This window comes from Strigops habroptila, chromosome 3 (assembly GCF_004027225.2).
Source record: "Strigops habroptila isolate Jane chromosome 3, bStrHab1.2.pri, whole genome shotgun sequence".
Classification (NCBI taxonomy): Eukaryota; Metazoa; Chordata; class Aves; order Psittaciformes; family Psittacidae; genus Strigops; species Strigops habroptila.
In genome coordinates, this window is record NC_044279.2 from 1,503,306 (window position 1) to 1,526,043 (window position 22,738).

General features: G+C 49.1%; 1 protein-coding gene across 3 annotated transcripts in view; it reads right to left on the bottom strand.

Moving 5' to 3' along the window:
• The window catches only part of FBH1 (F-box DNA helicase 1), a 31,454-nt gene that overhangs the window by 7,958 nt on the left and 758 nt on the right, over positions 1–22,738 (bottom strand). The window contains exons 3-14 of one of the 3 annotated variants that reach the window (XM_030479778.1): positions 19,943–20,107; positions 17,280–17,785; positions 14,540–14,670; positions 12,387–12,522; positions 11,534–11,724; positions 9,687–9,800; positions 8,066–8,157; positions 5,948–6,116; positions 4,932–5,160; positions 4,007–4,094; positions 3,260–3,346; positions 815–951 (exon numbers count right to left, since the gene is read on the bottom strand). In XM_030479778.1, the coding sequence (XP_030335638.1) occupies positions 815–951; positions 3,260–3,346; positions 4,007–4,094; positions 4,932–5,160; positions 5,948–6,116; positions 8,066–8,157; positions 9,687–9,800; positions 11,534–11,724; positions 12,387–12,522; positions 14,540–14,670; positions 17,280–17,785; positions 19,943–20,107 (2,045 nt within the window). Of the gene's footprint in view, positions 1–814; positions 952–3,259; positions 3,347–4,006; positions 4,095–4,931; positions 5,161–5,947; positions 6,117–8,065; positions 8,158–9,686; positions 9,801–11,533; positions 11,725–12,386; positions 12,523–14,539; positions 14,671–17,279; positions 17,786–19,942; positions 20,111–22,738 lie in introns of all 3 variants that reach the window. The other 2 variants (XM_030479779.1, XM_030479777.1) reach the window with 2 other exon arrangements.

The following is a 22,738-nucleotide window of genomic DNA, read 5'->3' on the forward strand; positions in this document are numbered from 1 at the left end:
TTGTAACTGACTGGCAATGTGAGCAAGGATATATACCCCTGCCCACTCAGCTGAGCTGAGAGCTAACCCAGGAAAGAGGGGATCTCCTTGAAAGGAGGGTAACAAAGATGATCAGGGGCTGGAGCAGCTCTGCTCTGGAGCCAGGCTGAGAGAGCTGGGCTGGGGCAGCCTGGAGAAGAGAAGACTCCTGAAGGGGAGACCTTAGAGCAGCTCCAGTGCCTAAAGGGGCTCCAGGAAACCTGGAGAGGGGCTTTGGACAAGGGCCTGGAGGGACAGGGGAATGGCTTTAACCTGCCAGAGGGGAGATTGAGATGAGCTCTGAGGCAGAAGCTCTTCCCTGTGAGGGTGCTGAGGCGCTGGCACAGACTTTTCCCAGAGAAGCTGTGGCTGCCCCATCCCTGGCAATGTTCAAGGCCAGGTTGGACACAGGGGCTTGGAGCAACCTGCTCTAGTGGAAGGTGTCCCTGCCCGTGGCAGGGGTTGGAGCTGGAGGAGCTTTAAGGTCTCTTCCAACCCAAACCAGGCTGGGATTCTATGAAACAAGGCATACATGAAGGTCTTTAGCCCAGTACCCATTTTTCAAGCTACACGGCTTTCCTAGCGATAGGATTTCTCCACCACAAGAGTCACAGGGGAGCTCTGCAGTGCAGGGTGTGAACAGCAGAGCATGCCACCAACCCAGACAAAGCAAACACCCCACGGTGACAGACTCCAGGATTCTGGCTGTTAGATGCCTTCTGAAAAAGGATGTGGAACATGTTCCACTGCATTAGGGCTGTGTCCAGGGAAGGACAGCAGCAGATGCTCATCTTACCTGGGTGAGGTAGTAGACATGGGTGTGAGGCACTGAGTAGAGGGTATTGACAGCACCTCGGAAGGTATAAATCTGCTGGTGAGGGTCTCCCACAAGGATTATGCCACATCTCTGTGACAGCACAATATCCACGATGGCTGCAGGAAAACATTGGAACATTAAGGGGTTTATAAGCATAAGTCTGCTTATAAAGCAGGAGCGAACCATACAACAGCTCTTGTCTGTACAGGAGGTAAGATAAACCAGGCAAAGTGCCGGGTCCTGCACTTGGATCACAACAACCCCCTGCAACGCTCCAGGCTTGGGGAAGAGCGGCTGGAAAGTGCTCATGGAAAAGGACCTGGGGGTGCTGATTGATGGAGCTGAACATGAGCAGCTTGTGCCCAGACAGCCAAGAAGCCACCAGCATCCTGGCCTGGCTCAGCACCAGTGTGGCAGCAGGGCCAGGGCAGTGACTGTCCCCCTGTGCTGGGCACTGGTGAGGCTGCACCTCGAATCCTGTGTCAGTTCTGGGCCCCTCACTGCAAGAGAGACATTGAGGTGCTGGAGCAGGGCCAGAGAAGGGCACCGGAGCTGGTGCAGGGCCTGGAGCACAAGTGTGATGAGGAACGGCTGAGGGACCTGGGGGGGTTTAGTCTGGAGAAGAGAAGGCTCAGGGGGGACCTTCTCGCTCTCTGCAACTGCCTGACAGGAGGATGGAGCCAGGAGGGGGCTGGTCTCTGCTCCCAAGGAACAAGGGATGGGACAAGAGGAAACGGCCTCAAGCTGCCCCAGGGCAGGTTTAGATGGAGCTGAGGAACAATTCCTTCCCCAGAGGGTGCTCAGGCATTGGAACAGGCTGCCCAGGGCAGGGCTGGAGTCACCGGCCCTGCAAGTGTTCACACCCCGTGTAGCCGAGGCCTCAGTGCCATGGGTTAGTGGTGGCCTGGGCAGTGCTGGGGAACGGTTTGACTGGATGAGCTTAAAGGTCTTTTCCAACCCAGCTGGTTCTATGATTCTAATATCTCTTGCCTGGTGACTCACAGCATTTAAGAAGGGGACAACACAGCTGCAGGAGACCCCAGGCTGGGGAGAAGCAAAGGGATGCAAGCAGCTGACAGGGAGCTGTCAAACATCCTCCCACTATTCCAGGCTGTTGGCATTCTTCCCTGGGCTGGAGCTGCACAGCATCTTAACCCCACACTCATGAGCCCAGCACAAATCCACCACCCATCCCCAGTGACCTGGACACGCTGCACGTGTGCACAGTGACCCAACACACACATCAAAGCCCTCCAGGGGCTTGAACAAAGCCTGCCCAACGCTCACATGATGCTGGCAGAGCAACCTCTGGTACTGCAGCTGCAAAAGCACAGCCAAACAGAAGAACAGGTCCCCAGACAGTATGGGTGGGAGATCTGATGGAGCTTTTGAGCTGATTTAATAGCAGGGGCTTTCTTTTGTCCCCCTTTTGCTCCTCAGCACACGGTTTGGTGCGCTCAGATCCCTTCAGAACCAATTCAATTTGCTTTGCAACAGAGAGCTACTCCCTGTATCCCTGGTCCAGAAAGCGGGTTTCTGCCAGGATTTAGGAATCCCCAGGGTGGTAGAAGGCATGGGCAAGACTTGCATTTTTTATGCATCTCTAGCTCTCCAGGCTCAAAGCATGCTGCTAAAGCAGAGTGAAGGACATTGACAGGCTGAGAGAGCTGGGCTGGGGCAGCCTGGAGAAGAGAAGGCTCCTGGAGGGGAGACCTTAGAGCAGCTCCAGTGCCTAAAGGGGCTCCAGGAAACCTGGAGAGAGGCTTTGGACAAGGGCCTGGAGGGACAGGACAAGGGGAATGGCTTTAACCTGCCAGAGGGGAGATTGAGATGAGCTCTGAGGCAGAAGCTCTTCCCTGTGAGGGTGCTGAGGCGCTGGCACAGACTTTTCCCAGAGAAGCTGTGGCTGCCCCATCCCTGGCAGTGTTCAAGGCCAGGTTGGACACAGGGGCTTGGAGCAACCTGCTCTAGTGGAAGGTGTCCCTGCCTGGGGCAGGGGTTGGAGCTGGAGGAGCTTTAAGGTCCCTTCAACACAAACCATTCTACAGTTCTATGGAGCAGCTCTGTTGTTCTGGCAGCTGAACCATTCAGTGTCTCTTCACTCTTGTAATAAACCATGTTAGTGGCTACACTGGTGGTGTTTTTCTCTGCTAGCAGCAAAGCATTAGCAAAAGGGTCTGGGTGGCATGTCTGGATGCTCACAGCAAGTGAAAACAACCTTCAAGCTGATGCACATGTGCTCTTCCAGCCTGCTTACAAGCTGCCTTACTGAATTGACACGGATCTGGGATCAAGCAAAGGGTCAGTTATAATGTTAGAGCAGATTTCCTTTTAATTGTGCTCCTTCTCACACGCCCCTGAGCACGGGAACATCCCCTCTTAGTGCTTAGGAGGGCTGCAGCTCTATCCCCTGTCTCCACTCACCTGGAGTGCAGTCCTGTGCTTCATCCACAAAAATGGCATCATACCCTGAGAGCTGAGGCTTGCTGAGCTGCCAGAGCTTCAAATACCCTGAGAGAAAGAACCAGACAAGTCAGTGAGTGGGTAGTTTTCCCATCATAAAACACCATGATCTTTAAGACAAAAGTCCCCTTTTTCTTAAGGAAATAAACGTTTCTGGCTCTACTTCTGCCTTGGACTCTGCATGACATTTGGAGGGGTTGCAGGAATCCCTGTTGCTCCCAGATGTTGCTCTGTCTGCCTTGGCTGGCTGAAGGATGAAAACCAACACCCAGATAAAACAAGCTGACCGCACTAGAGGAAGGCAGCTCTGCTGCTGACATCTTAATGCACAAAGGAGATGGCAAGGAAGAAGGTTTTCCCCAGCACAAGCTACCTCTGGCACTATCTGCACATGTGCTAAGCAGCAAGAGGAAAAGATGTGCCGGCAGCAGCAAGGAGCAAACACTCGCTGTTAACACTTGTTCCCCACTGTCTCACCCATTATTTTTATGATTTTGCTCCACATCTAAATAGTCCCATCAATTTTCTGAGGCAAAATGAACATCTTCCACCCTTTGGGCCTGTTTTGAGCTCTCTGGTGAGCCAGTGGCAGCAGAACAGGACTTTCTGATGCTCATCGCTGGTGCACAGCCAGCAATAAGTGTGAATCCATTTTGTTGTCTACAACAGCTCTTTACCTGAAGGCATTTGACATCTGTGCTCTCTTACCATCACATGTCATCTTGTATTTCTTCTCTGCATCTCCATCCAGCTTCTTCATGTTGTGCCATATCTCTTTGGCCTCTTTGACATTGATCTAGAAAGAGCAAACAGAAGGGTCTGGGTAGATTTCTTTGAGCAGAAAGAGAGCCCAGGCACAGCAGATCTTGAAAGGCTTCTCTGCAGCCTTTCTCCTCCTACTTCTGTGTCACCACCAGTTAACTTCTCCTCAACATAGTCTTTTCCAAATGCAGGAAAAGAACATTTCTTTGCCTCAGCTGTTAGTGTCATACAATCCCCCCTCATTCTGCACATTAACACACACTTGGTGTTTATTTTGGCTTCTCTGGACAGCTTGCAAAGTGCTTCAAGGTATTGAATGTTTTGAGGCTGTCAACTCATTTCTTACCAGAAATAACAACTACAAACTGAGTTTCTGCTGCCTGGACTGGATGTGATCGGATATGATCAATGCAGAGTGGAAAGGCTGATTTTCTCCACAACTCCAGCCCATGTTTGCAATGTCAATGCTGGTTGTTGCTATGATGTCTATCCTCTAAACGAGAGCTTTTGGGGTTGGCTCTGGGTATCAAAATGACTACAAAAACGCTTATTGTCTTTATATGTAATAGCACATCATTCAGGTACTGATATAAACCTATGCAACCTCTTCTCCCCTTCTCCTTGCAGGGAAGACACATCTGCACTGAGCAGAGCCAGTGATGATAATCTCTCTAGAAGCCAGCTGTGCAAACAGGGACAACAAACAGGCCCTAGTTCCTTTGGATTTGTCACTAAAGGGAATAACCATGTTTTGACAGTCAGTTCTTAGAGCTGAAGCACAAACACCCATGAAATAGGAGAGAGATGGATGAGAGAAGAGAGAGATGAGGCTCTTCTAACCCTTGCGGTCTTGCTTCATCTAGATACTCACTTCCTTTTCTGCTGGACTGACAGGTTGTGTCTGGCCATGAGTATTTCTGAACCAATGAGGAACGTGTTCTTCACAGATCTCTTCATCTGAAGAGGCAAAAAAGCTTTCCAGGGTTTGGGAGACCGTTTTCCCTCTTACATACAGAGATTGGCCCTTGTGGTTCTGGAGAAGGAAACTGATGGAGTAAGCTGACATCTTGGAGAAGTTCAGCTTGCCTTTTTCCTTATAGCTGGGCCACAGATGACAAAAAACAAGAGAGACATGTTGAAACACACAGGAAAAGCCTAGTGGAAAAGCAAGCTCAGTTTTAGTCCTGTTGCACACTAACACTTGCAGAGAGAGCTCTGTTTTATACACCCACTTCAACCTGGTAATGGAATAGCTTTTAAATCTGCACATATTTCATGGTGGAAGCACCGTGTTCATTTTATAGATGAAAAGTCAAGCTAGTGAGACATTCCCAGCATTCACCTTTGCAATTAGAGTGTTGCCAGAGCCAGGTAAGAGGATTCCCTCTTTCCAGGATGTGGCTCATTTTCCCTCTTATCTGCAGTTTAGATGTGCCAGAAACTGCATCATTAGAATAACTCAGGTTAAAAAAAAAACCCCTCCTCTAAAGAAAAGCAGCATTTAGCATGATTGTACCACTGAAATGTAAATGGGAAATGAGGAAAAGCCATTCACAGTGGCTTTCTATCTCCCTGTGAAGTGGTCCTTGGCTATAAGCACAGGATGAACAGCTCCCAAGCCAGTGATGGGGCTTGTGTCAGCACTCTCTACGCCAGAGCAGGGCAATTATTGTTTCCCAAGGCTCAAATGGATGCTAAAAATCACTGAAAGCATTCAGAAACCACAAATCACAGTCTGGCTTGAAGCAGGACAAATAAACAATTTCCCCCATTACTTTTGCTTCCTCAAATCCTGGAGGGTTACTTCAAAACCAGACTTCCCTTTCCTGCCATGTCTTTTCCCTGCTCCACCAGTCTTCAATGAAGGAATCTAAAGCCCCCACTCACTGTTTGCCAACACTTCCATATGCCAACGAGTGGAAAGTCCTGCACGTAACGTTCCTGGGGAAGACACGTTTCCCCCTCTCTGCAACTGCTTTGTTAAATGCCACGTAAAGGAACCGCAGATCCGCAAACTTCTCCGCATACTTGACCAAGGTCGAGGTCTTCCCTGAACCTGAAGAGCAGAAGAAAGCAAACAATAAAGCATCCAGAAGTTCTTCCTGTGAGGGTGCTGAGGCGCTGGCACAGGGTGCCCAGAGAAGCTGTGGCTGCCCCAGCCCTGGCAGTGTTCAAGGCCAGGTTGGACACAGGGGCTTGGAGCAACCTGCTCTAGTGGAAGGTGTCGCTGCCCGTGGCAGGGGGTTGGAACTGGATCACCTTTAAGGTCCCTTCAACCCAAACCAGTCTGCAATACTATTATTCTATGATCCAGAGTCAGAAATGAATGAACCTACACGCCTCTCATCAGCTTCACCTTCTCCCTCCTGCTGTCCTAAGTGCACAGCAGGACTATTTGCAGCTAACGGGGATTTATTCACTGACTCAACCGAAACCAGCAGAAGCCATGGAGCAAAAGCAGCTTTGAAAAATCACAGTCTGCAGCCTAAAAGCTTTTAATAAAAAAAAAACCCCTTTTTTCCACCCAGTATTGCAGAAGTCTGAACACACCTGAAGGTCCCGGTTCTCCTGAAAGACAGCTTCGTAAATGGAATGTTAAAATTGCTCTTTTGAATGACCGTGCTCTGGCACCCGGAGCATCTCCTCCCCTTTTCATTGACCTTGGTGTCTGCAGAGTTGTTTCTCTCACATACTCACTCCTCTCTGGCTGCAGGTTTTCCCCCTCCCTTCTTAAATACATTATCCCAGAGGTGCTACCACCATCACTGATGGGTTCAGCCTTGGCCAGTGGTTCTATCGGATACAGAGGAAGCTTCCAGCAGCTTCTCACAGAAGCCAACCCTGTAGCTCCCCCTTGCCACACAAACCCGATGTGCCTGGTACAGATACTGGGCTCACTGGTGCATTGCTCCCATGTCTCTCTGTAACTCCACTGCCACAACAGCTTCCAGCAAGAAGTCACACTCAGCTACTGGTTTGACCACTTCACCCTCAAGTTCCTTTACATCTCCTGGGTGATGGAGTCCAGATATACCAAGGCATATTTCATCCATAACCTTTCCCATGTGAATGTGAGACTGACCCTTTGATGGACCCCTATAGATGGATCCTGAGGCTGCTCCTTTCCAGGACCCTCTATGAGGAACATGGATGCAGAAACACATTGAGCTGCTCTGCCACTGCGCCATTCCCTCTGCGGCATCCTTTACACTGCAGTTAGCTAAGAGAGGCTTTGGTAAGCATCCTCATCCACATGTTTGAAGAATAATTACACTCTTTTATGCTTTGTCAGCTCTTTTTCTGCCTTGTTGTGGTTACACGTAACCTCAGTGTTCATGTATGTCCCCTTCTCTGTAATGTGGACACGGTGACTTTGTACAGACATAAGAAACCACCATAGTGGCTTCTGTACCATGGTGCTTTGCTGTACATGGCCTTTTGCAGGCCTGTTCTGGCAGAGAGCATGCACTAGCTCTGAGCCCCCAGGGTGGTGTCTTTAAAGGAAACTCTCTGGAGGTGGAAGGAGATGATTTACTTTTCCTTCTCTTTTTAAATAGATTTTCTTGATTTTATCCAATTCCCCTTTTCAAAACAGAGCTCAAGTGCAGATTTCTTGGCTTCTGTTGCTTCCAAAGGGATGCTAAACCTAAACAAGTAAGAGTGACTGTCTAGAGGCCTGTGGACAATAACAGTGCAAAACAGGCTCAGCAACACATGGAGCTGCTTTTCCCCTCCTGGGTTCCCTGACAAGCTGCTCTGGGCAGCCATTGACTCTTGGTTTCAGTATCATGTCTGAATATGACACTTACCCAGCTTGAATGGCAGCAACCACCATGCTTCCCACCCCTATTTCTCTGCAAAAGCTTGCTCTGATGGTTTTTCTGTTGGTTAAAAGGTTAATCCCCCTGGTATCCACACAATTCCTTGGATAGCAGAAGCAGGGGGGGAAAGGAGCAGGATTAGAGGTTACACATTCATTCTTACAATGTAAGTTTTGGATCTTACCTGCAAATGCCATAATCTTCACTACTTGACCACACTCAATTTTGTGATTCAGAATCCTTTGCTGTTCATGGGTCAGCTTTACTTCAGGCCGGCTATTAAAACCAGAAGGAAACACAGAGTGAAAGGAATGAAGAACATAAATCTTGCCACATAAACCAACCAAATCAACTAAGAGTAGAAGGAAACCAACGGAACGATTGATCCCATCCCACAAGCAGGAAGGTGGCACTAGAGCTACTTGGTTATTGTGCAAAGGAGAAGGACAAGGAATGAGAAAAGACTGGAGATAGCAGAAGTAAACCCTGGGGAATGTTATATAGGAAAAGATCTTCTCAAGGGGCCTAAGCCATGGTTTAAAAATGAATTTGGCACCATAGATCCTTAGGCTTACTGATAACAGTGACTTAGGTTTGGGGTGTTTTGTTGCTCTCTGATTTCTCAGCATATAGGACAGACACATCCTCCTGCCTCTCAGGGGAGCTGAAAGCTCTGATTAACATGAAGAAAGGCACTCAGTGCAATTGTTGTCTTCATAAAGGTCTAAACCCCGTAATCAGCCAACAGTGTGAACCACCTCTTTGTGCAGGGTCCTCTCCAACAGCATATGTAAGGATGGAAAGCCTTGTTTAAGCATCCTTAGCATCTCCCTCTGGCAGTTACGTGACTGCCCCCAGGACACATCTTTTACTGAACAAGCAGATTCTGCTTAGAAAAAGCCTTCAAATGGAGAGGTGGAATGAAAGGGCTGGGAAAACAACGGCACTGAACCCCAGAATGTGTCTGCCTTTGATTTCTTCATTTTATTCTAACCTCTATCACTGTTCTACCTTGGATCATCAGTGATTTTACTGGATTTATCTTTGCTAGACCTCTGTGACAGATGAAAGCACTACCAGTCCCCTTCTGTAGGTAAGGACAAGGAAACTAAATGACTCAACTCTACAGAAGGGGAACCAAGCCTGGATCTCCACAGGCCAGGAAAGCATTTCACTCCTCACTGTCCTTCCTTTCTAGCCAGCAAGTTACCAACCAATCCTAATTTCTAACAGCTATATATATATAAAACAGTTAATATGTACCAGTTATCCAGCAGGATCCAGAAAACAGGAGCCAAATCAATGTCCTGTGCCTGGTATTGCATTCCCTCCCATGCACAGAAAGCAGTGCTCATAAATGAAGAGCCACAGCAATGCCAGCAGCAAGCCAGGACCTTGACTGACTGCAGCTTGTGTTTCTAGAGGAAACCACTGCTAAAATTAAAGCAGGATCTCTCCCCTCCTTCCAGAGCTCCTTATCCATAGGGAGAGTGGTGATTTGGGAAGGGATTTTGGGCTCATGGCCATCACACTGGAGCACACAGAACTGTGCTCCACCAATGTATACATCCATCAGTGAATAACGACTGCTAAATTTAGTCAGTGCTTGGTAATTCAATTTGTACAGATTTAAGGCCTGTTTTTCCTCTGAGAACTCAGGGAGAAGATGGCAAAGAGCAGAATAAGGGTTTGTACTAATCCTTATGAGACTTTTCAACCAGTCCCTGCAAGGAAACATTTGCTCCCCCTCCAAAGTTCATCCCTCCACCAGGACACTGCTTACTTATCACCTACAACAGCATTACCCAGACCGTAAGTCTTGTCTGCAGCACGAAGCCACTGCATCCTCTTCTACTGTCTGCATCGTCACAGAAGCATTTTCCATCAGGTACAAGCAGTAGAAAATGTTGTAATGGATCCTGGCAGAAGGGACAAAAGATGAACTTTCATTGAGAACTCATCAATAACAAATGAAATGTCTGCAGCTACCTAAAAGACCACCAATATCTCAAACAACTCCAACGGAACGGGGCACAAAGCCCCAGGCACTCAGGGAGTTGCAGGAGACAGTATGAATAGAGTACAATTAGTTCTACCTTGAAAAGTGACTGCTCTGTTCATGGCCTCTCCATCCCTCCTGCTAGGTTTGTGTTTCAGGGTCTGCCATGCAAACGTGACCTGGCATCAGTCCACAGGATCCTTTTGCTCTCCTAAACCACTATGAGCAACAGTCTGGGGGAGTCTGAGAGGCTATTTTAGGCTTCTGAAGTGAACCAGTTTCATCAACTGTCTTATGAAGATCTTCTGACAATCCTCCATGGTGCTTTGTCACTGCAAAGAACGGAGCTCAGAGACTCTGTGGGTTTACTTATGCTGGCAACAGCTGGTTTAAAATGAACCTCCATCGTACATCGGGGTTGACACCACTGTGGTTCTACCTCTTTTAGTGCAGCTTTGGTCCTGTGACCTAAGAGCTGCCACCCTGTGCCACACTCCAGGACAAACCTTATGGCTCACATTAGGTGACCTGCACTCTCAGACTCACTAGTTGCTCAAGGAGCTGCAAATAGGTATGAGACAGCTCCTCAAGGACATGTTTTCCTCTTTACACACCAAATCACAAACCCTATGGGGTTTTAAGAGACAATCACAGAGGGTTGAAAGGGACCTTCAAAGCTCATCTAGTCCAACTCTCTGCAATGAGCAGGGACATCTTCATCTAGATCAGGTTGCCCAGAACCACATGGCAGATGAGATGTGGTCATTCCTACTTCTTCTCTTCTCGGTTGTTTAAAGAGGTGGAGATGGGACATGGGTGACTTTGACCATGAACTCTCATTGCTAGCAAGTGACACCCTCTGTCTGCCACATCCTCTGAAGGTGTTTACTCAAGTTATGACCTTAGCCAGCAATTAGCAATCACTAACAGGCCAAAGAAGCATCCTGGTTTCCCTGGTTGGTAGCCTGAGTGCATGGCCCATGCCTGAGCAAGCAGAGGATGAAGTACCTAACACAGGCTGGTCTATACCACACAGAGAGCAGCTTACAGAACATTCTTCTTTCTGGCTATAGATTCATTTTCAGTGCAGTTCCTCTCAAGTCTTCTCTTAAGAAATAATTACAAGTGTCCTTAATCCTTACCTCATCCTCACTGCAATTCTGTGGGCTCTTCCCTGCATTACCAGGCACTGCTGTGAACAAAAGGCAAGAGGATGGATTGCTACCTACACACAGAGGGAGCCCATGGAGTATCATGTAAGAGGAGTAAAGTAAGTAATTAGTCTCAGGAAGGTAATACCCACATTAAATTGTGATGTGTATCTATTTCTAACCAGGAAGTTTCTGCAATTGCCTTAAAACCTGCTCTTCTTCCTGAAAAAAATCCTGTTCCTTGAGCTTTATCTCCTGAAAAACAAGTGGATTATGGAACAGTCCAGGAATTAAAGCAAATCTAAAGGCAATGATCCTGAATGTTCCTACAACAAACTAGAGATGTGCACACTGTTCCCAACAAACTGCACACACTGCGGAACCAGGGAGCCCTAACTAAGAGGAACATAACTGCTCATGAGCATATATTCACTGTATATATTCCATATCACTATAGCTAGAAAGAGGCAGGCAGACAGGGAACATCTCCCCGCTCCTTTACCTGTTCGTGATCACGATGTTCTTGTTTCTCATTGCACACAGCAGCGTTGCCATGCAGTAAAGTGTCTCGGTCACATCCACAACAGAGACGGTAGAGCAGGGTCTCTGCAGACATCTTATCAGCTTCTGGATGTCGCTGACACCGTCGGAGAAAAGCACCATGACTGCAATGATGGCCCATGTGCTCTCAGGCTGGGGGAGGCAACAGAAAGAGAATGAGCAAAAAGCCTTTAGGAGGCTTTAGGAGCAGGGAAATGCTGCTTCAACACTGGAAACACACTTCTGCCATGATAAATGCATAAACTGGAGGGCTGGAGCAGCTCTGCTCTGGAGCCAGGCTGAGAGAGCTGGGCTGGGGCAGCCTGGAGAAGAGAAGGCTCCTGAAGGGGACACCTTAGAGCAGCTCCAGTGCCTAAAGGGGCTCCAGGAAACCTGGAGAGGGGCTTTGGACAAGGGCCTAGAGGGACAGGACAAGGGGAATGGCTTTAACCTGCCAGAGGGGAGATTGAGATGAGCTCTGAGGCAGAAGCTCTTCCCTGTGAGGGTGCTGAGGCGCTGGCACAGGGTGCCCAGAGAAGCTGTGGCTGCCCCATCCCTGGCAGTGTTCAAGGCCAGGTTGGACACCGGGGCTTGGAGCAACCTGCTCTAGTGGAAGGTGTCTCTGCCTGTGGCAGGGGTTGGAGCTGGAGGAGCTTCAAGGTCCTTTCCAACCCAAACCATCCCATGATTGTAGGAATAGTACCAAATAACACCCCAAAGGGAAAAACTTCAGGCACAGGAGGGTAGATCTGACCTCAAAGCACCAGTAATTGTTAAACCTGTTCAATAAACCAGTTAATAACTGTTAAACGTACCCCAGCCCTGCTCTGTAAATGTGGCAGATTGTTGACAACACAGACTTCAGCCTTTGAGAAGAGGTGATGACTCTTCAAACACTGGAGAACCGCACTGGGATCTACCTTCCGCCTGGTGGGTATGGCAGACACACACCTGCATGGACCAGGAACAGCAGCATTTGCAAAGAAGCCTGATCAAGTGGGTTTACTCACTTGATATGTAAATATATATCAAGTTTATATATTGATATAAATAATGCCTTCTCCATAATACCATAGTCTTAGTCTGCAAGTTCTTTCTGGCTGTCTCAAAGTCTCCTTTCAGAAGATGGATCCACCTTGCTCTTAACCCAATTTGACTCTATTGGCACCATTTGCCAAACATCATTTCCTCTAGACTATGCAGATCTGAAAAGAGCACTTGCTTTTATCAGGGACCTGGCTTAGGCTTGACTGATAAGTCAGTGCAGGTCCAGGAAAGCAGCCTTTCAGGAAAGGAAAAGATGGAAATGCATTGGAGATGGCAGGGACCAGGAAGAAGAGCTCAAATCTCACACCCTCCACGAGATCCTTGTATTTTACCTAAGCCCGGGAGATGCTGAGTCTCTCTGGCTCATCAGGAGATGGAAAAGCAGTGCTGACATGACAGATCCTGAAACACAAAGTGATGCTGAAAGGGACGCTTACATTGAGTCTCACTTTCTCCAGCACAGTCACCCTGCAGGAAGCGACCATAGAACATCTCCCAAGCTTGTTGCTGGGTGCCAGAAAGCAGCAAGTGACAGAACAGTCCAACCATATTTGATTTTGTCATCTAATGGTTGCCTTGGAGCTCCTGGCAGCTCCTCTCAACTGCTGTACCCAACCTGGCTGTGCTCTGACACACAGGTCCATCTCCAAAACCTTCCTTTGAGCTTCCAAATCCAGCAGCTGCTTGCTGGCACCCTCTTGCTCAGGCTCTCCTCACCTCCCTCCTCCTTTGGTGTAACAACCATCTCCCTGCCCTCCAATAGGAAACACCATCCAAGACAAAAGGCCACTGCCAAGACTTTTCTTCTGCCACCTCTTTCTAGTCCAGCTTCTTCACCTCTTAGTACAAGGCTATCCCTGCCCTAGCCTCTCCCTCACTTACCCATCACTTCTCACTTGCCATCAGCGATGCAAACTGCAGAAGGGACTTTGGAAGCCAACTGCTCAGTGCAGGGACAACTTCAAGGTTTGGACATTTGTCCAGTTCAGGCCTGAGCATCCCTAAGGACGGAGATGCCCAATCTCCCCGGGCCAGTGTTTGACTGTGCTCCAAGTATCTAACTGGATTTCCTATGCTGGAACTTGTGCCTGTTGCCTCTTGCCCTCTCACTGTGCACCTCCAACCATCACATTCTCTATGGCCTCTTATTAGACATGGGAAGACCGCAATTAGATCCCCTTTCCACCTTCTCTTCTGCAGATTTCATCCTCACTTGTACATCACCTCAAATATCATGTTCAGTTTTGGGCTACAGGAAAGACATTGAGATGCTGGAGCAGGTCCATGAAGCTGGTGAAGGGTCTGGAGCACCAGTACTATGAGGAGCAGCTGAGGTGGGGGTTTAGTCTGGAGAAGAGAAGGCTCAGGGGGGACCTTATTGCTCTCTGCAACTGCCTGACAGGAGGATGGAGCCAGGAGGGGGCTGGTCTCTGCTCCCAAGGAACAAGGGATGGGACAAGAGGAAACGGCCTCAAGCTGCCCCAGGGCAGGTTTAGATGGAGCTGAGGAACAATTCCTTCCCCAGAGGGTGCTCAGGCATTGGAACAGGCTGCCCAGGGCAGGGCTGGAGTCACCATCCCTGAAGGTATTTAAGAGATGTGGCGCTTGGGGACACGGGTTAGTGGTGGCCTTGGCAGTGCTGGGTTAACAGTTGGACTCAATGATCTTAAAGGTCTTCTCCAACCTAGATGACTCTATGACCATGTGCTCCAAAGAGAACAAGGAAGAGGAAAAGGGAGGTTTTTTACCTATTTCTAGAATCCTGGTAGTGATTCCTACTCATCCTCCTGTCCATCTCCCTCCTGTTTAGAAGACAAACCCATTTTTCTCCTGGCAATTCACAGGATGAAATGGAAGAAGATCCAAAGCAAGGAAGGTCTGAGGATCTACAGGTACAAAGTCAGTGCTGAACTGGACTCACCTGACCAGCCCAAACACGCATCCTTCCTGCTCCTTTGTTATGGCAAAATCCTGCATGACCTGTTCGATGCTGCGCAGGGCCGTGGCCTCCTTCTTTAGGTACTGATGGTACAGCTTCTTCCAGGGTATGAACTGGAATGTGAAGCACATACAACCATCTTTCACCTCACAGCACTGGAAAATAGGCTTCTTTTGGCAAGAAGCTCATCAATGTAACATCCAAAGACAACCTGGAGTTCAAAAAGTCCCTGTAGCTTGATGGAAACACCTACCAAGCATGAGACGGGGAAGGGAAGAGGAAGCAGAAGAAAGACAGGTTTGTTCCTCATAGCCTGCAAACATGTCTATAAAAGGCTGTTTTCAATAATATTATGGGAACAGGATGATGCTGGTTCAGTTTCAAACACCAAAATGTTACAGGAATGAGGATATTTTCAACACTATTGCATGATCTACCCTGAGTGCTTAAAGTCTCTGTGTCCATGAAGCCCTACCTTCCTGCAGCCTGCTGTTTGGACTTCTCTAGTGAAAACACCAGGACCCTGACTTTTCGACTGTGTACAGAGTAAAGAGCAGATCTGGGAGAGGACTTGAGCACACCGAGCATTTAATGCAGGCATTTTTATGCATCTCTAGCTCTCCAGGCTCAAAGCGTGCTGCTAAAGCAGAGTGAAGGGCATTGACAGGCTGAGAGAGCTGGGCTGGGTCAGCCTGGAGAAGAGAAGGCTCCTAAAGGGGAGACCTTAGAGCAGCTCCAGTGCCTCCAGGAAGGGGCTCCAGGAAACCTGGAGAGAGGCTTTGGACAAGGGCCTGGAGGGACAGGCCAAGGGGAATGGCTTTAACCTGCCAGAGGGGAGATTGAGATGAGCTCTGAGGCAGAAGCTCTTCCCTGTGAGGGTGCTGAGGCGCTGGCACAGGGTGCCCAGAGAAGCTGTGGCTGCCCCATCCCTGGCAGTGTTCAAGGCCAGGTTGGACACAGGGGCTTGGAGCAACCTGCTCTAGTGGAAGGTGTCCCTGCCCGGGGCAGGGGTTGGAGCTGGAGGAGCTTTAAGGTCCCTTCCAACACAAACCATTCCATGATTTTATGACACCTCCTGCATTGCGTCCAACCTCACTCATCCTAATTTATAAGGAAGGCACAAACTAGAACATGGACCCCAAGAAAACCTGGGCTGTGATCAGTCCCCCACTGCTCTGAGCCAGGCTGAGGAACCTCTTTGTACACTGAGTGTTTCCAGTGTGAATGGAGCAAGTTGAGCAGTGCTGGCTGCCTCTGAGCCACCTCCAGTTGAATGCAGAGATCCTCACTGCAGCCAAAACGGCTGCCAGCGGGGTCATGACTGTTTGTACTGTGAGAGCCTTGACTGCAGATGAATCCAGCTCCATAAAACCAGAGTTAAAGGCCTTTCCTCTAAAGCCATTTGACTACACAAGACACCACATGCGCGAGCTGGGGCACGGTGACATACATCAGCCACAAGAGGACACTGCCCAGTCTGGAGCCAGAGTGTCCTGCATGACCCCGTCAGACAGAAAGGAAGATTGTGTGGAGTCTTACAGGATGCTCTATCCATATTATGGGAAGTGTTGAGAGATATTAGTTATTTAGCTTAAATAAGTAAGTTTTAATCACCTGAGTCACTTAGAGTATTGTGTGGCTTAGGATGCTGTTTGCTCAGACTCAGCTTTACAAAGCAGCTAGATCTGCTGAAGCCTTAGGCCAGAAGCCATGGACTTTCACCAAGAGATGCTTTCAGCTGGAATAGAGTTAGTTTTCCTGGTATTTTTCCCAGAAGCTGGCACAGTGCTGTGTTTTGTCTTTAGTGTGAGAAGAATGTAGTTCTTACACTGATGGGTTTAGCCGTTGCTAAGTCATGTTTATCCTGGGTCCAGTTTCTTTAGTGTCCTGTGCTCTGCCGTTGAGCACAAGAAGCACAAACCAGAAGATAAGGAGACTACCACTGTCAGCAGAAGAACTCCACGAGATAAGAGCTGCATCCGGCTCTGGGGCAACAATACAAGAGGGATGTGGAGCTGTTGGAGTGAGTCCAGAGGAGGCCCTGGAGCTGCTGCGAGGGCTGGAGCAGCTCTGCTCTGGAGCCAGGCTGAGAGAGCTGGGCTGGGGCAGCCTGGAGAAGAGAAGGCTCCGGAAGGGGACACCTTGGAGCAGCTCCAGTGCCTAAAGGGGCTCCAGGAAACCTGGAGAGGGGCTTTGGACAAGGGCCTGTAGGGACAGGCCAAGGGGAATGGCTTTAACCTGCCAGAGGGGAGACTGAGATTAGACATTAGGAAGATGAACCTGAAGGAGGAGGAAGAAGAGCATCTGAGAGTGAATGTGAGTAAGGAGTCAAAAGGGGCACCCATGGGCTCACTGGAGCCACCCCCTGCAAAGGGACACTGGTCCCAGCAGTTAAAGTCTCAGCTGGTGTGTGTGACCCCTTGAGTGGTGTGTGAATGCTCAAGCAGCAGCTTCTCCCCTAACATTAGAGGGCATCAAGGGAAGTTACCCCAATATTGATCTTCCGATACAGGCTGGCATCTGAAGATGCCACTGAGGTCCAGAAGACCAAAAAAGATCTCAGAAGAAAGGATGTGGGCAATAGGGAACAATAAAGGGATTTAAAAAGAGACAGTCACAGCATGAATGCTCCTACAGCAACAACATGTAGCCACAAGACTAAGACAGAGCAGAGCAGTAGGAGAGGGAAGAGGCTCAAATCTGCGTCACAGCAAGTCCTTACCAGTGGATCACTGACTATGTCCCTCCAGCAGTGACACACCAGGCTCAGGTTCTGATACAGATCAATCACTGGTAGGAAAGCAAAGATGTTCCTAAGGACTTCAACAGGCAGCATATCAATACTTCCCTGAGGCACTTCCCAGTTCCGAGTCCCCAGGAGTCCAAAGTGTGCATCAGGGACTGGTTCAATTTCCATATCATCAAGTTCCTGCTTGATCCGGCTGTGTTCTGGATGAACCACCATGGGCTTCTCCTCAGGCTCACCCCACAAATCATGCTCTTGCTTGAGGGCACCTGCAGTGGACAGAGGTTGTTTCCTGGAGCTTTCCTTGGGAGTTGGTATAAAGTCCTCATCCTCCAGAAAATCAGAGTCATTGCTGAAGGAATCATCAGTGAAGGTGGGATCCAGTAGCTCTTCTTTGATTCCACTGTCCTTTGTCCCACCAGCACCTACTTGTTGTGTCCGAGGGACTGTGAAGTAATCAGTGATGCTGAGCTGACCTTGGCCTGTAGAAAGAGAAAGAACACGAATGGAGTGAACAGAAACAAGGCCAAAGCACACTGCTCCTGAGCTAAAAAGGAGACAGAAGGTTGTGTAAGGTGGTAGTTATCTCCATAGGGTTTCTCGCAGATGTATGAGCTTCCTACAGGTGAACTACCCTGCTTCGTATTGCTTCTCTGGCAACCTATGGAAGTCAACAGAACAATGTCCACCTCTTTCCACTGTCTACAAGAAATAAGAAGGAAACAAAATGCAAGGCTTGAGTTGTGGTGTTCCTCCTCAGGATGAGGTTGGGCTCCCAGTTGTTCCTTACTGGTTTTAACCTGGTGAATGAGAAGCACACTAAGATATCAGAAGAGCTTCAAGGTTTAACTACTCTGCAGCATAAGAAGGTCACAGCACCAAGCCTCTGCTGCTCCTACCACCGTGTAAGAAAGACCACTACCTTTAAGAGGATAAATAGTGATTTCTTGCCTGGCTGCAATGCGATAAAGCATTGAAGACCATAAAGGAAACTGAAACTTGGAAAGAGACTGCTCTCAGCAGCCTCTCCTTCCTCTGACATCCACACAGTCCCTACAGCACACAGACTAGAGTTATCAGCACTGATAGGATTCATATGTCCTGCTCCAAAAATACCCTGATGCTTGGCTGAAAAGCAACTCGAGAAGAAACAATTCACCAGCAGCTATTGCTGATTTTAATGCATTTTATTTCTGGATGCTCCTTAAGGTGTAGCCTTGAAGAGGTCTGATTTGAAAGACACTGCTTAAAAAGAACAGCTTCCCTGCAAATGCTCGAGTCCAATAGCCTAAAGCCTGCAGCATCCAAGATAATGAGATGTTTTAAAGTGAGATAGTCAAGAATATCACTGGTATGAAAATGGAGAAGTATGTCTATGAACACAGAGTCCAGGACTCTGATGTCTCATCCTGGCGCACTTCAGCCTGTGAAGCGAGTCAGCTTACACCAAGGTACAGAGAGATTCCCAAGCCTCCCAGGGCAACACAACAATGCTCCTAAGTCCCATCTTCACAGTGACCAAGGCACTCAGGAACAATACAGGATATAGTTCTCCTTTACTTTCTACCTGTCTCCTCACGAACATGTGTGTGTAGCATCTCCAAGTTGGGTATCACAATGTTTCCCACTCCCAGGAAAGCTGAAGATCATTAATATCAACACCACTTCTGCATCCTACATAACTAGACAGCTCATTATTAGTTAATAGCTATCCTAAAGAGTATCTAGAAGCAGGAGTCACATCATTAATAGTTTCTAATAGGAGTGTTCCTCAGGGAGAGCTGCTGTTCTGCACAGGTAGTCTCCAACAGCTCAATGACAGAGACACAGTGGCATTTCTGGTGTGAGGAGAGACTAAACACACACGCACAGACAAACCAGTCCCCCAGAGAGGGAAGCAGTCATGGAATCTCTTTTTCTAGCTACTTGGTTTTGCAGAGGCAGAGATTGACCCCAGTTTTGCCATGCAACACTCAAAGCCAACCAATGTCTTCTCTTTGCACCCATCTCACTTGGCATTACTCCGCTTATGTTTTGGTCCCCACTGTCTCAGTTTTGGTCCCTGCTCTACAAAACAGATGTGGACAGGCTGGAGAAGGTCCAGAGAAGGGCCACAAAAATGATGCAAGGACTGGGAAGCCAAGTGAGGAAAGGCTGAAAGAGCTGGGAGTGTTCAGCCTGGAGAGATGAAGGTTCAGGGGAGACCTTATCCCCATGTTCCAGTAGTTAAAAGGTGGCTGCAAAGAAGATGGGGACTCCCTTTTGACAAGGAGTCACATGGAAAAGACAAGGGCTGATGGGCACAAGTTATTCCTGAGGAGATTCCAACTGGACACAAGAGAATTTTCCACCAGGAGAACAATCAGTCACTGGAATAATCTCCCCAGGGAAGTAGTGGATTCCCCAACATGGACACTGTTAAGATTGGGCAGGACAGGGTGCTGGGACATCATGTCTAGGTCATGCTTTACCTGGAAAGGTTGGACCAGCTGATCCTTGAGATCCCTTCAACCTGGGATTCCACGATTCCTACCAGCACAAGTTCAGGGATGGATTACACAACACCCTTTTGCTCCACGCCGTATCAGCACTTTTCTCCCCCAAACCCCTCAGCCTTCAAAGCACCCACAACCAGGTACCTCCTCGACGTCTCCGTGTCCGGTGGCTGGGATGGAGGCCCCTGTTTACATCCCCTCTGCTTCGGCTTTGACTCAACGGCTGCGTCAGGGAGGACGAACCTTCTGCGCTCCGGGCGAGAGCTTCACAGTCATGGGCTGTGAGGTGGGTTTTCTTGAACCTCTTCCCTGCTTTGCCAACATGCAACAAAAAACAGACCCCAAAGTGTCAGCAAACAACAGTATAAACCCCATGTCTTTAACAGAGACAAACGGCACAGTTTCTTTTTGGAGTTTCACCCAGGAGTTTCTCCAAATAAGTCACAGACTGGTTTGTGTTGGAAGGGACCTTAAAGCTCCTCCAGCTCCAAGCCCCTGCCATAGGCAGGGACACCTTCCACTAGAGCAGGTTGCTCCAAGCCCCTGTGTCCAACCTGGCCTTGAACACTGCCAGGGATGGGGCAGCCACAGCTTCTCTGGGAAAAGTCTGTGCCAGCGCCTCAGCACCCTCACAGGGAACAACTTCTGCCTTGTATCCAACTTGAACTTCCCCTGTTTCGGTTTGAACCCATCAACCCTTGTTCTATTGCTCCAGTCCCTGATGACAAGTCCCTCTCCAGCATCCTTGTAGCCCCCTTCAGACACTGGAAGCTGCTCTGAGGTCTCCACGCAGCTTCTCTTCTCCAGGCTCAACAGCCCCAATGTTCTCAGCGTGGCTCCATACGGGAGCTGCTCCAGCCCCTGATCATCCTCGTGGCCTCCTCTGGACTTGCTCCAACAGCTCCATGTCCTTCTGATGTTGGGGACCCCAGAACTGCAACAGTGCTGCAAGTGGGGTCCCAGGAGGGCAGAGCAGAGGGGCAGGATCATCTCCTTTGACCTGCTGGTCACACTTCTTTTGGGGCAGCCCAGGATATGGTCACAGCAGAAGCTCATACAACACTCTGTTGGGGTGCTAAGGAGGGCAATGAATCATGTCAGGGCAACACATCTGCAGTCACTGCAACAGTGACTTCACCCCAGGTCCCCACTCCTGAGTTGTATGAGGCTTCAGAACAAAAGGGGACAACATAAAACCAGGACCCTTGGAAGCTTTGTGGCTCTCCCTACAATACCATAACATGCAGGAAGCAGATACAAGCAGTAGTGTAAAGACAAAGTATCATTAGGAGGATGCTGAGGACAACTGTGAAGGCTGAACTGTGCAATCCCCTGTGAGACACAACAGTGATTTGCCCAAGGAAGGTCAGAGCCAGCATTCAAACACACAAGCTTAAGCCTCTCACAAACAGACCGAAGTTGGGATCCTCCGTTAAGGAGGAATCATAACCCACTGGCAGCACAGCTCTTCCCCACGAGGATGAGTAAGAAGCAGCACAAATCTATATGAAGAGTTAAGAAAACCTTACTTGAAACATGCATGAGCTCCTCTCTTCCACACACAGGGCAGCCAGCAAGAAAAGAACACAGAACACGACTTGCTGCTACCAAAAATGCTCACGAGAAACCCAAAATGATGGCACAGGATGGGCTTCCTTCGATAGAACTACCAGCAGAACACTGCTCACACAGTTTCGCTTCTACTTTCCTACTACATCATGGTGCAGAGGATAAAGTCCTCTAACCTGTCTATGGCAACCACAAAAGTAATCAACTGATCTCACACAGCAGGATCCAAGGGTCAGTTCATGATGCTGCTTCCTCCTTTTCAGCCATGACAGCACAACAGAAAGGCTGTTTTCTGACTTCGTGTTCCTCAAAAGACATCAAATGAGCCTCAAAACACAGCAAATGAGGCAAGCAGAAAGATAAAAAGCAATGCAAGACAGTCCCATGACACTTAGTGACATGGTGGCCTTGTCAGTGCTGGGTTAATGCTTAGACTCGATGAGCTTCAAGGTCTTTTCCAACCTAAAAGATTCTTTAATTCTATGATTCTACTTCAAAATGGTATTTCTCACTCAAAATGGAAACATGTTTTTGGATTAAGCAGCATGAAGCACTGAAGGGCCCCAGTTCTCTTAACACACAGTGCCTGCAGATGTCAGAGCTGAGGTGCTCGCTCTTAGCCCAGTCCTGGAGCTGCCAGACACAGAAAGGTCTCACACAAGATCAAAACTAAGGGCAAAACCTCTGGTCCGTTGACCCCAGGACAGCAAAACCCCTCATGCCAGGACCGTGACAGAGGGTTCAAGTCCACAAATAAAACACAGGATGACCCATGTCCTGCACTTTATCCCCAGAGCGTGAGCAGCAGGTCAGGGAGGGGATCCTGCCCCTCTGCTGCGCTCTGGGGAGACCCCCCCTGCAGTCCTGATCCAGCTCTGGGGCAACAGCACAAGAGGGACGTGGAGCTGCTGGAGCGAGGCCAGAGGAGGCCCCGGAGCTGCTGCGAGGGCTGGAGCAGCTCTGCTCTGGAGCCAGGCTGAGAGAGCTGGGCTGGGGCAGCCTGGAGAAGAGAAGGCTCCTGAAGGGGACACCTTAGAGCAGCTCCAGTGCCTAAAGGGGCTCCAGGAAACCTGGAGAGGGGCTTTGGACAAGGGATGGAGGGACAGGCCAAGGGGAATGGCTTTAACCTGCCAGAGGGGAGACTGAGATGAGCTCTGAGGCAGCTCTTCCCCGTGAGGGTGCTGAGGCGCTGGCACAGACTTTTCCCAGGGAAGCTGTGGCTGCCCCATCCCTGGCAGTGTTCAAGGCCAGGTTGGACACAGGGGCTTGGAGCAACCTGCTCTAGTGGAAGGTGTCCCTGCCCATGGCAGGGGGTTGGAACTGGAGGAGCTTTAAGGTTCCGTCAACCCAAACCAGTCTGGGATTCTGTGA